This window comes from Chanos chanos, chromosome 5, assembly GCF_902362185.1.
Source record: "Chanos chanos chromosome 5, fChaCha1.1, whole genome shotgun sequence".
NCBI lineage: Eukaryota > Metazoa > Chordata > Actinopteri > Gonorynchiformes > Chanidae > Chanos > Chanos chanos.
In genome coordinates this window covers 45,370,945-45,384,045 of record NC_044499.1, presented here as the reverse complement: position 1 = coordinate 45,384,045, position 13,101 = coordinate 45,370,945, and the positions used below count along the sequence as shown (strand labels likewise).

Genomic DNA, 13,101 nt, shown 5'->3' with positions numbered 1-13,101 from the left:
AGCAGTTTAATCTTTTATTTCTTTCAGCAGTTCGTTTAAAAAGTTTTGGAAATACGTTGAATCCTCTTCGGAATACCTCCACGTACGACTGTTCTTCCTGGTTCCTGATTATTTGGGATGGATCTGGATCAAGTTTACTCCTGCCAGTAGTGAATGTTCAATGCAGCCCTCCTCAGACAGTCAGTTTTATGGACTTGACAGTTAATGATGTCTATGAGTTTTATGTCAGATAGTTTGAATGCCTCGGATCCCTCCAAATCAGCTTTTTTAGAGTTTGGACACGGAATACCCGCTAATCAGCAGCATCTGACAGGGCTCACTCATAGTATTTACCCCGTACATGGATTGCATTCGAGCGGACACCCACAACACGATGGTACCTACCCTTCCACCGGGTCCCCTTATGGCCGGTCACTGGGTTACGCCTACCCCGGTCCGGTGAGTGCTCATCCCCCGAGTGCGTACATGCCCTACCAGCATAGCAACCACAGCAGCACTTTGGGGCACACAAGAATAGAGGAGACGGGTGAGTTCAGTGTATTATAAATGTTGAACTGTGGCAAGGTCATTACCTTCAAATTGACAGTTATTTGAAATTATTTTTCCAAAGAGGAGTTTACACTGGTGTATAATAAAAATCAAAATAGTATTTTAGTTTTACTATTCGTACGTCTTGTCGATGTTAAAGTCAGGGGTGTTATGGCAAGCCAGGCTATTATTGCTTTGCAGAGCAGCCCCCCAATAATTTCATGAAATTATTTTTTATTTTCCACAGTGTGAAGTACAAATGATTTGTTTGTTTACGGAACAGTTTATGACATTGAGTTCCACTGTGATTTGCCAGTTAAAATTTGAATTATCGACCCATTTCATTAGAAGTGGTCTTTTTATTGACAGTACTATTCCTTTGTTGAAGTGCCGTAAATCACTTGCAAATAACATCGAACAACTTAATGAAGCTACATTAAAGCGTTCAAGAATTCGTTGCTTGGCTTATTAAACTATTTTATAGTAGGCCTAACTGGCGATTATTTAATACGATTTCGATTTCTCGCATATGTTAAACTGTAAGGATTTGGCCGTTGTTCATAGTCGCATACGTAAGCAAAGTTTATGAAGTAAAACCCGATTAGTCTGTCGTTATAAGTAGGATAGGAGCGAATACCTTTAATTAATTTACAGTATAGTAATATTTGCAAATCAAATGGAATACATCAGCAGACCAAGCTGCCATACCTCCCACTGTGCCCGTTTGTAGGCCTCTAAGTCTTTTAAACACAATGCAAGCATTCCAGGCAACACCTGCAATTTAGGCCCATGTTTATCATTAAGTGATAAATTATTTAAAAAACAGATCATTGTGTGTGTGACGATTGTGCCATTATTATGCTTTCAAATTACACACTCATGCGGATTTTAAAAAAGTCGCATTTACAAGGAGGCCTGAGCAAAAAAAACCCCAAAACACTGCAATTTTTAATGAAGAATTTCTTAAAGAAAAAACACATAAATAAAACACAAAAAGAGCAATAATGTTATGGTGATATATGCTGTCTAGTGAACATTATGCTGTAAGCAATCAACATCTCTGTTGTCATTTCATACTTACGACGACGTTTTTACGTAAGTTCTCTTGAACTTCTGAGCGATTTATGATATAATGAAAAATACTATTCTGTCTCTCCTAAGATGTTTCTTTGACGGGACATGAATCTGTGTGGTGACCTACTGAACATCTAAATCAATGGACATAAGATAATTCACAGTGTATTTCTGCTTAGCCAACCTCGCCCCCCCCCCCCCCTTCCAAAAAAAAAGAGACAGAGAGAAAGAAAATCAAAGGAGAGCAATTCAGTTTTCTGTATTTTAACAACTGTTTCTCTGTTAGCACCTGCAAAGGACACATGGCCTACCATGGCCTCTCTGGGTCATTTTTCATGACCCACTGCTGTTACTTTCATCTGAGAGTTTGAGGTTAATTACTGAATAATCTAGGGACCTGTTTTTGGTTGTTCTGAGTAACAGTTTTTGTTCATGTTATAATGCTGTAATTTTTCACTTATTTAAGACAATAAGAAGCCAGCAGTCATAGAGCATGGTGAGATTCGTCTGAGTGGTAAAGGGAAGAAGATTCGCAAACCACGAACCATTTACTCCAGTCTGCAGCTGCAGGCGCTCCATCAGCGGTTCCAACAAACCCAGTACCTCGCACTGCCAGAACGGGCTGATTTAGCAGCCAAACTGGGACTGACGCAAACGCAGGTAAATGCATCAATTATGTGCAATTTCCTCTAAGGCATTTTTAGTCCTTTGCACTTTTTTGCATGCATTTTGAATGCTGTGCCAAAGTCTGTGACAGTGTTGTTTTGTTGAACATGTTTTACTTTTTTTTTTTTTTTTTTTTAAGTTGAAAGCTGGTAGAGGTTGGGAAATTGTGCAGCTTAATCACTGAGGGTCACTTTTTTCAGAAACGCATTAGACATATACATTGACTTACGAAGGTTCTGCGTTCAAAATGCAATTCATTCTGGGTCTAGTCTTGAGCCTTTTCTGGGAAATGATCCTATTCTTTGTAGGACATAGATGAGCAACTCAACATAGCTGTAAGTCTTACGTTAAAAAGGCCACAAAGTTTACTGAGCTCTATATGCATCTCTATATTTATCAATTCCTTTCCCTACTTTAGTAAGCACAGTGATGTCATCAACATTAACAAGCAAAAGGCGTGATGTAATGCTTTCAGTTGTGAAAGTGATAAATATTGTCTTCCAAGTGGTGGTCCACTGTTTTATATCGTTTTACGCTCTCCCATATAGCTACAATGTTTGTGTATTCTGGTTTAGGTCAAGTTAATAGTATATCACACTTTTTTTGTTTGGTTTTTTTTTGGAAGAAATTCAACACAAACATTGGGTCCACAAGTTGAATTTAGTAGGACCAAAGGCTGAGCTTTATACTTTTAAGCTGACCTAGTTTTTTTTTATACCATGGTGGTTAAAGTGATTCTCATTGGCATTTCTGGTATAATGGTATAGTGGTCTTATGTTCAAAATAAATTGATTCTGTATATTTAAACAACTACAGCAAAAAAAAAAAAAAAATACATTTGGTTTCCTGAGTAGTTCACCAAATGCAAACAGTGAAGACATGCGTTACACACGTCCGCGGGTCATGCTTTGTACCTATGAGCATGTACGGTTGGTCAGACAGACAGCCGACGTCCCTTTTGGCGCCTTGCTCACACTTGTCACCAAGCTACTACATAAGCACACTATAGCTGCAATCATGTCCGGCCAATAGCGCTTGCCTCCAGTGTTTGACATTGTTTGACAATAGTACTCAACATATGATGTGGAAAGAACGAATGGTTGCCTTAATGCGTGGCGAATGAGGCATTTTAGCCTCACTCACCTTGACTGATGTGATGCTGAAAGAGTGAGAGATTTATGAGGCATTGAACAACTAGGCAGCAAAATTCAGGAAAGAAAGGGGGATTTCTTTTTTTTTTTTTTTTAATCGTCAGAGAAATGTGGGTCCAAGATAGAGATGAAAATAAACTGAAAATGAGGTTATGGGGTTATGTGCTGTTATTTAAACATGGCGAAGGCAGTTTACGCTTTTTTATTCCAATCCAACGCTAGGATGTGCACATGTTGGGTATACCTCTAATTATTTTCTCATCGCCTCTCTGAATTCTGCACATATCATTAAACTAAACGTCTTCAGGAAATGGTCCAAAGGACTTTTCTCTTGACTGGTTAAGGCTTTCACTTAAGTAGGCATATCCCAAGTCTCGCCAAGAGAGGAGAGGTTGTGTGTGTCTGTGATTTTTTTTTTTTTTTTTAAATGATATGCTTATTTTAAGGTTGTAGAAGTTGTCTCAAGAGGAGCTTGGATGTTATGACATTTTTCATAATTATCTCTGATTAGAATAGGCAAAGCTTAATCCCGGTATGTAAAATGGTTACTGATTTCACAGAAATGAACAGGAGACACAAGGAGCACAGATGCTAGCAACCCAAACACAGTCTTGTGTATTTTTAGGACAGTTCTTCATTTTAACAGAGAGGATAAATAAAAAATGTTCTCTTTAAAATCCATTACTGAATGAGAGACGTTAGTTTATCTTACCTCATTCATCTACTCTCTTTTTGGAAAGTTTACAAATAATTAGAAATCAATATGCACAATTTAATGACCATAATAAGGGCCTTCACTGTTGACTGATGTGATTGAGACGGATTTGTTTTTCGAAATCAAGCTGGTACAAGCCTCATCCACCTACACGTGCTAATGAAGTCCATCAACATACTTTTAAATGTCTGCGGACACTTTGATTAAATGTGTGCATCCAAAGATACACACACACACACACACACACACACACACACACACATACAGACACTCTCTCTCTCTCTCTCTTCGCCTCTCTCCCCCTCTCTCCCCCTCTCTCTTTCTCTTCCCTATAATATGCATGTCTGAGATCCAAATTGTGTATTAATACGCTTATAGTGGGTTCTATAGGAATCTCTCTGTCTCTATCTGCCTGCTTATCTATAATTGGGTATCATTACAGTGGATTCTTTTGGATTCTCTCTCTCTCTCTCTCTCTCTCTCTCTCTCTGCCCGCTTACCTATACTGCCGCGTGGAGAGTGACAGGTTGCTAGCTCATTATTGGGCATGCAGTCTGTCAAATGTCTGTTTCACAGCTGTCTTCTTTTCCTGCCTCATCTGACCTCAGAGCTAATGAAAGCATTTCACATATTCTTATCACATCTGCGAGAAGGTACTAATTATCATTTATGTTTTCAATTACTATACGCGTCATCTGATCACACTTGATCGATAATTCACCATCTTGAGCAAAAAGATTACTCTGACAGATACAGCATTGCACAGGTTTTTTTTTCTTTCCAGACATTTTCTATTTGATCTATAAACATGACTGAAGGCCTATAAACAAGTGCCACACAGCATATGTTTTGGCTCTCCTTAATCACCCAAAATATATAATTTAGGTCTGGAATCAATCACCTCTCCATAAAAAGATCTTTGGCTTTCAATCTTTAAGGATAAAAAAAAAAAGAAAAAAGAAAATCCTTTTACATGCGTTTATTAAATCTGTTGACAGCCAAGCAAATAAAACTGTATAAAAAAACCATTGCATTGATTTGGATTGTCTGAGGTTATGGAAACTGTGTTAGGTGGGTTCTCTGATGTTGTCCTTTAGGAGGGAAGAGGAGTGGTGATTCTGTTGGCTGTTGTGTGTGTGTGTGTGTGTGTGTGTGTGTGTGTGTGTGTGTGTGCGTGTGTGGGGTGCAGATTGTTTGATATTTGAAGCCTTCACTTCAAATAAGATTGGCACATCTTGCAGGTCTCACCCTCAAAAATGTTTATTTCACAAAGAAAAGAAAAGTTAAATATAATGTGCACAGAATTCATAAATGAGTGATTTCATTTTTAGGCTGAACCATCCCGTTCCAGCAGAAACTTTCTTCAAAGAGCACTGATTATTTATATAATCTCATATTGTGGAACAACGATTTCATAATTATAAAACTTTTTTTTTTATGAAAAAGCAGTTATATTTTAAAATTCACTAACGAGACACAGCTTGCAACCTGGAGTTAAATGAGTGGAACAGTTGCTTGATTGTTTCTTGGTGTCGCGACACTAATATATTGTTATTGATTGATCCACTTTTGTTCTAAACATATCTTGCATGATGTACTGGTGAACCTCTTAAAATCTTAAAGGGGAAAACACTTGCACATTCAAAATGTTGAGTGGGTACAAACATTTATTTTCCAGTTACATACTCCTACTTTATTGGTACCATGTGGCCTGTGGAGATACACAGTGCTTTAATGTCTATACAGAGATTATTAAGTGATACAGAATATTTGCTATTCCATATTAAACTCATACTAAAATTGCCCATTGTTCTGAATCAGCAGAAAATCTGAGCACAAATAGTAACAGAGTCAGTCTTGCCTCATGTTTACTGGGTTTTACACCAGGCCAACTGTCTGGGAGTTATTTATTTCACAATATTTTAACTCTCTGATTGTTGTTGTCAGACACACGCACTGTTGCCCTCATAAAAACTGTGGAGCAGAACTATAAGAGTGTATGCGTGTAATGAAATGCAGACGTTTTGCTGGATACATCTCTACTATGTACACATCATGGCTATTGTAATTCTTTCTTCTCTGTGTAGTTTAATCCTTTATGGTTGAAATTTCTTATTCTGTTTTCATTTGAAATTCATTTAATTGCTAAGCTCTTATTTCAATCTCCCTCTCTCTCTCTCTCTCTCTCTCCCTTTCTCTCTCTCTCGCTCTTTCTCTCCCGTTCCTTATCTCTCTAAAGGTTAAAATATGGTTTCAGAATAAACGCTCAAAATATAAGAAGATAATGAAGCATGGATCTGGTGTACCAGAGGGAGAGCTTCTTCATACCCCATCTTCCGCTTCACCTTGTTCTCCAGGACTGCCACAGCTTTGGGAAATGTCAATGGCAAATAAAGGGGGTGCACCTATGCACCCAAGTGGTTATATGAACAATTTTGGACACTGGTGCCCCGGGCACCACCAGGATTCTATGCCCAGACCTCAGATGATGTGATGGAGCGAGAGAGCAGCGCGAGCGTCGTTTCATCAGACAGCACATCAAGTACACTCCCCTGACTTGGCAGACTCCCGCTGTAGTGATGCTTTGTGTTAAAATGTACAGTCGTTTTATTTGTTGGTCCGTATGTCGTTTGTTTATTTGCATTTTCATTTTGAAAGTTATGTGTTTTACTCTGTTGAAGTAGGTCTTGCTATTTCTTAAATCTCCTTTTCAGTTCCTTTCAGAATTTCACGACAAATTTTCACTGAAAAGAATACTTTCCTTTCCTCTCTAATTTTCTCTTGCCTTTCAAATTGTGTGAAAAGACACTTTTTGAATTAACTATGCAAGTAAATATCAGTATAAAAAAAAGACACGTCATTAAATAAATGTGGAGAAATTGATATTTGAGATTGCCATTGATGCATTTGCATTTTTTGTCGGTTAGCATCAGGCAGAGTTTGGGTGTATGCATTTTAGTGAATTATTGGATTTTGAATTTATAAATTAATTTAAGTATTGCATTTACCTTAAAATCGACAAAACAATTAACTAACATTTTCGTAATGGTAAAGACATCATTAGCCACCAAACGGACCCTTATTTAATTGGTCTGGTCTCAAATTTACTTAAGGCGGAGTCGTTAGTTTTTCGGGGAGAGAGGGATAAAAAGGTTTAGTGATGTATCGTATAAAGAAATAGTGCAATTGCCACAGCACAATAGACGAAATAAGTTTGAAACTCGAATATTTATACGGTCCTCATGACAGAAAATAAACGAATAATTTAACAAGACATTAAATAAAACGAGATCAACGTGAATTTTCTGGTCAAAATATCTTGGCTCCAAAGAACGCCTGTGTTCCCGTTCTGGCAATGAGATATTTTTTTTCTTGCCAGGAAAAATCATACGTATTATCTGGTATAGATATCTTCGCGTTTGGTCTCCTTTATATCATTTTCGTAATTACTGACACGGGAGCAGGTGGTAATTTACGCTTCAAAATCACATTGTTTTAAACTAACCTCCGTGGTAATGAACGAGAGATTCGTGTGTCTTTTCCAATAAGACTTATTTGAATTTCAACGCGTTTTCATGCCTAATAGATTCCTTGAACATAGCTTTTTTCCTGTCTACACGAATGAATAAGACTGCGAATAACTGTTTTGTGTTTGATACAAAAAAATGAAAGAATATGTCAGACTGAGTCATTTGGGAATGAAATGTGTCTGATTTGTCCTTAACGTGTGGTTGAGCGTGGGAAATATCAAAGTAATTGTATTATCTATTTTATGTACTTTTTATTCTAATCCATTGATTATCAAACCTGAAATTAGAGCAGTCTTATGGTCGCCATCATAACAGATTTCAAATTACGTTTTCACTGTAGAGTGATGCATGCCGAATTGACCCTTTCCAGTTTATGCAGTAGCCTAATTGGGTTCCTATTAAGTGCTACCGTCATGTTTTAAGTATGTTTTAGTGACCATAAATACAATGGCTTCTGTAGCGCCGATACATTCACTTCAAAGGGTTGTTATCCGTTATATACATATACATCCACTGCATCTACTGTGTGAAATGGAATGCGAAATGTCTTGTTTGGTCATGTTAGGAACAATAAGCAGTTACAAATTATAAGTTAACAATCCATAAATTGTATTGTAGGCTGTTTGGGGGTGGGGGTACTTCGGTTCCCACTCGATGATCAAAGAGCACAAACTATTCTTCTTCGTGTATCAGACCGGGGGGGGGGGGGGGGGGGCAAGATCTATCAGTTTTTGCTGAATCTTTACGGACTCATATTTATCATATATCAGCGAGACCTTGCTTTGCCAAATGAAGTCTAGTCGTGTTCTGTTTTCCTCAGTCTTGACAGGGTTCAGGAAGAAAACTTTCGTTTTGTCATACAGTTATAAATCACCACAGTAGGATATTCAGTTTTGATGGTCTGTTCGATTAATAGTTCCATGTACTGATTTGTATATTGCATTGCTTAAACTATTTAAGCAAAGTTAACAAGATATTTTATTACTTCAAGCACCAGAGGAGGCTGATTCCGCATGATACAGACTTCGTCATGGGCAGAAATGATTAATTGCTCTGCAGGCTACTCAACCCATCAGACATGAACTGCTTCACAGGTGAGGCAGGATTTTACAAAGTTCTATACATGATATAGAACCGTTTGTTATCTAAATAATCGGTTACCCACCTACGTTCCCATTATGATATGGTGGGGGTGGGGAGGAATAACGTCATAATTCAGATTTTCTTGCTAATCCATGCAAATTATCTGACAAATACCACAAAGCTGTCGTGGGCGTCATTTTGCCGATAATTACCACAAGTTCTCATTGAGGGTGTATTTTGGTTTTTGTTATCAACGCCTTTCTTTTAAAATACTTTTTTTTTTATTACAGTACATCTAAAAACTTCTAAACGTCAGTGTAGTAAGATTTCAAGTTGTGAACTATGGGGTCCACTTGACCTGATTTTGACCTTTTTTTTCACTCAGTAGAATCCATTCTCCTTGTCCAAACAGCCAATTACAAAGCATCTCTGCCAGTATTAACTTTCACCTCAAAACACCAGCCTACCATCCAAGCCAAACCATGACAATGGTAAAACATGTTATTCCAGGACTATGCAGCATTTTGGTTACTATCAATGTGGTTCTCTTTTAATATCTAAAAAACTGAACTGATGAGAGAATTGGGGATTACAAACAATGAACAATGTTTTTTGCAATTAATATGACATCCAACCAAAGCTCCCAAGGCAAGGATTTTATCATAAACCATTCAATTATTGTTTAAATTGTTTAAACAATTTATAAAATCAATTAAGTAAATGCTGGAGGAAAAGCTTTGTTTTTATTGGTGTATGTTAAATGCAGCACTGTGACAATGAGATTTTGGCAAAATATTTAAGCACCGGAAGATCCATCACAAATATAAATATATTCCCTATCTTTACCACAGTCAAAACATATTTGCACAGATCTTGAAACATTTAGATGTATAATACTTGTTCTTAGCTCAGAGCCAGTATCTTGAATTTTTTTATTATTATTATTTTATTTTAACAACACTTTCAAATATTTGTATTGAAACACCTTTTTGAACAATAATTTTATATAATAGTCTTCTCTGTCAGGCCAGCGAGACATGCGGCAGCAATAACATTCAAATATTCAATGCCTTTGGTAGCCGTTACCTTACCTCGTGGCAGCACCTAAGTCACCCGAAAACACGATCAAGGTTTTTCGCTCCTTTACTGACAAACACGGACTACGTAAAATCCAACGGCACCGATTCATTTTTCCCTCGGCCAGTGCGTCTTTATACACGCTCGCCCCCCGATCTTGATTTGTTAAGTAAGCCGTGGGCCACGGGAAAGAGGAGACAAGTGTCACCGAACAAAGCGGAGGTGAGGGCACAGCAGAGGCAAATTATAGGCAATTTTGCATCTCAAGATTTCAATAATGAGTGTGCAACTTGGCCAAGTGGAAGTAGGGCCTTTCAAACAGGCCAATTACTTAGAAGGCACGTTTGGGAGAGCTCAGGAGAGCATGATGAGGAGATGGACGAGGCGTAGGGAAAGAGAGAGCAATTAATGGAAAGATGATGTGAATTAATGAAAACTTAATATGTCCGCATTACAGCGAGCCACTTGTTTATTGCACCTGAGGGTGTCCAATGAACCTCTGTTACTGTACATCAACAGCATCAAGCGAAAACATGATGTTTCTCATTGTCGTAAATTAAAGTGCGTTCAGAGGTGTTGAAAACGAGGATGTCGTTTACGGACCTCTGCTGTTTAGAATTTTGAACGAGGTTATTATGTGTTAACCTAGTTTTGTTGTGTATGACTTGGGGTTGCATTTTTGCTTGCTCAGTTCAGATGCCTATGGCACTGACACAGGGACACAAGTCAGAGTGTGCCTCCCGCACTCTCTCTCTCTCTCTCTCTCTCTCTCTGACCAGGCCCTCCCCATCCCTGCCACACAAGAGAACATGGAAACAATGCAATAAGGCAAAGGCAGACTCAGCCTTATAAGTACATGGTGACAGCAATGTTTAGTTGTATGCCATTGTACTGCTTGTTGCAGAGGGGTCTGCTTACACCACTAATCAGGATGAAACTGGCTTCTTTAGGCTCTGCCAACCTCAAGCCAACCACCAAATGTCCACAGGCCCCGGGTGAAACAGGGTTCACTAGTTCACAGCTGTCAAGAATACCTCTCTCATTTTATCTTATTTACATTTTTAGCAAAATGATGCCGTTGAGTGATGCCTGTTCAGCGGGGAAGGATTTATACCTCACAAGCTTTGAGCCAGTGCCAGGCAGCTGCCCCCCGTCTTTTCCCGGCAACATGTGTATAACCCAACCACTGTTGACCTCCAGCTAAACCCTCACTCTCCTACCCCAGAGACCCTTGACACCATTTTTTTGGATATTGTTTCTCAGTGTAGTTGACAGAGTTGCTGTGCCTTTCCTGGTACCTTCCTTTTATAGGTTGTTGCGATGCAGAGCTATAGTATCACATTCAAGTTCAACAGTTCAGCTCCAGTTGGAGTGCTTAGGTTTGTACATGTTGGAGGTTGCTTTGCTGAGCCTGTCGATGACCTTGTTAGCCCACACACCAACTTTGGACTTACTTGTCCACTCATTCGTTTGAGTGAGCGATGTGTCCCCTGATAGTTTGGGATGGATTAATCCCTATAAGATGAGGCCACACACGATGAACCAGCAAATGGGAAAACAGATATCATATACATGGCTACATTCATTTCAAGCTTGATATATGAAAGTTAAAACTCTAAATTTTTTATATATGAATTTTACAAGTGATGCATTCCAACTTATGCACCGTGGAGGTTTTTTTTGTTTGTTTTTTTCCCTAGCTAAAAGATATGTGATAAAAGAAAAGTGATGAACCATGTGGTTTTGTCCAATATATGTGAGATTCTCAGAATTAATATAGGCCTACTCTAAAATAATTAAGTGACCTGATACATTTCATAGCTGAATATGACTCTGGCTTCTTCTACTAAAAAAGTAACACAGTCTTACAAAACAATGTGTGTCCTTTGTGATATTCATGATTTCACGGCCTTGTGATTACGTGTGGAAATGTGAAATAATATATAGTTGAATATGAAACTATTTCAACCTCCATCAAACTCCATATTTATCTAAATCCAGGAAGTCTATAAGACAGGGAAAGACTTCCTCCTGTCTTCAGTATCCTCCATCCAACCAACAGGATTTCTAAGGAATTTTGAATACAAAATAATCCTGTTGGCAACAATAATTACAATGAGCGTTTTTTTTTCTCTTGTTTGTTTTCATTTTTATAGTTATAATCAATAACTTATCAACAAATCAAAGCTATAAACGGTGACTGGCACCTTTGGGAATCCTACTCTCTGATTATCACTATTACTCCTGGGTCTATCATTCCATCATTGCTCTCTGTCCACGTGCCCATTGTTTTGCACTTAGCATACTCTAATTCTAGGAGACTTTATAGTCCAGCGTATGTACGGGGAAAGATAATGGTCTTACAGAGCAACTGTAAGTGCACTGCAACCATTCATATTTAGACCTCCACTTACTTTGTATACGTGAAATGTTCTTGGACTGTGATAAGACATCCTCTCCAAGAATATTTTCCATGACGTTACTCGAGAAGAGCGGCCCCGTATCGCGCAATCCCAAGCTTCACTCCTTCCCATCCTGGCAGGCGCCCGGGAAAGCAGCACAGAAGGCTTCACACGGGACTCTACATTACCGAGCAAGGAATTGTAATACTGATGAACAGAAAACATAACTACGTAAAAGAAACGTCTTCTCTGAGAAAAAGAGACGGTGTAATTTCCCTGTTTTGAGCAGTTAAGGTTAAGGGCAAACGATGAATCGACATGATATAATAATGTCTGAATAAAAACATTATGTTAGGAAGTTAAATGTAAAAGTTTTAGAGCTTGATTACCATTTCCACCTTCTCTACCAGTGAAGACCAGTACTGAAAATTGTATTTATGAATTAATTTCCAATAACAAATTGGCAAAATAATCCATGCTCCCAATGAAACTGTGACATTTCAGGGAGAATCATCCTCTTGTAGAAGGGCCGACACTGCCGTTGTAAGGTGGTCCATATGGTTGTATAAACCTTCAAATTAGTGGTTAGTTATATGATTTCAGCGTGGGTTTGAATCTGTTTTGGGCTTCGTGGGTTAAATTATGGTTTTGTATGTGCTCCACCACTCTCTTTGACACAGCATATTTTAAGACCAGCCTAAACTCCCGCCTGTAACTAAATTAGAAATATGAACATTTCTGGACTCTCATTCAGTTTTTCTAACTTTTGCTAAAGGGACTTGTTTTACTTGCTGAAATGAAATTGTTCATTTTTATTTTAACATAATGCTTTTTTTCACATTTTCAGGAAAAATTACATAGAGAAATGTTTACGA

At 38.2% G+C, this 13,101-nt stretch overlaps 1 protein-coding gene across 1 annotated transcript; it reads left to right on the top strand.

Moving 5' to 3' along the window:
• The first annotated feature begins 204 nt into the window (after nt 1-204).
• Nucleotides 205-6,628, top strand: dlx4b (distal-less homeobox 4b). Its single transcript, XM_030775598.1, has 3 exons — nt 205-526; nt 2,069-2,262; nt 6,374-6,628. Exons 1-3 carry the CDS (start codon nt 205-207, stop codon nt 6,626-6,628), a joined length of 771 nt encoding a protein of 256 aa, XP_030631458.1.
• The last annotated feature ends 6,473 nt before the right edge of the window (nt 6,629-13,101 follow it).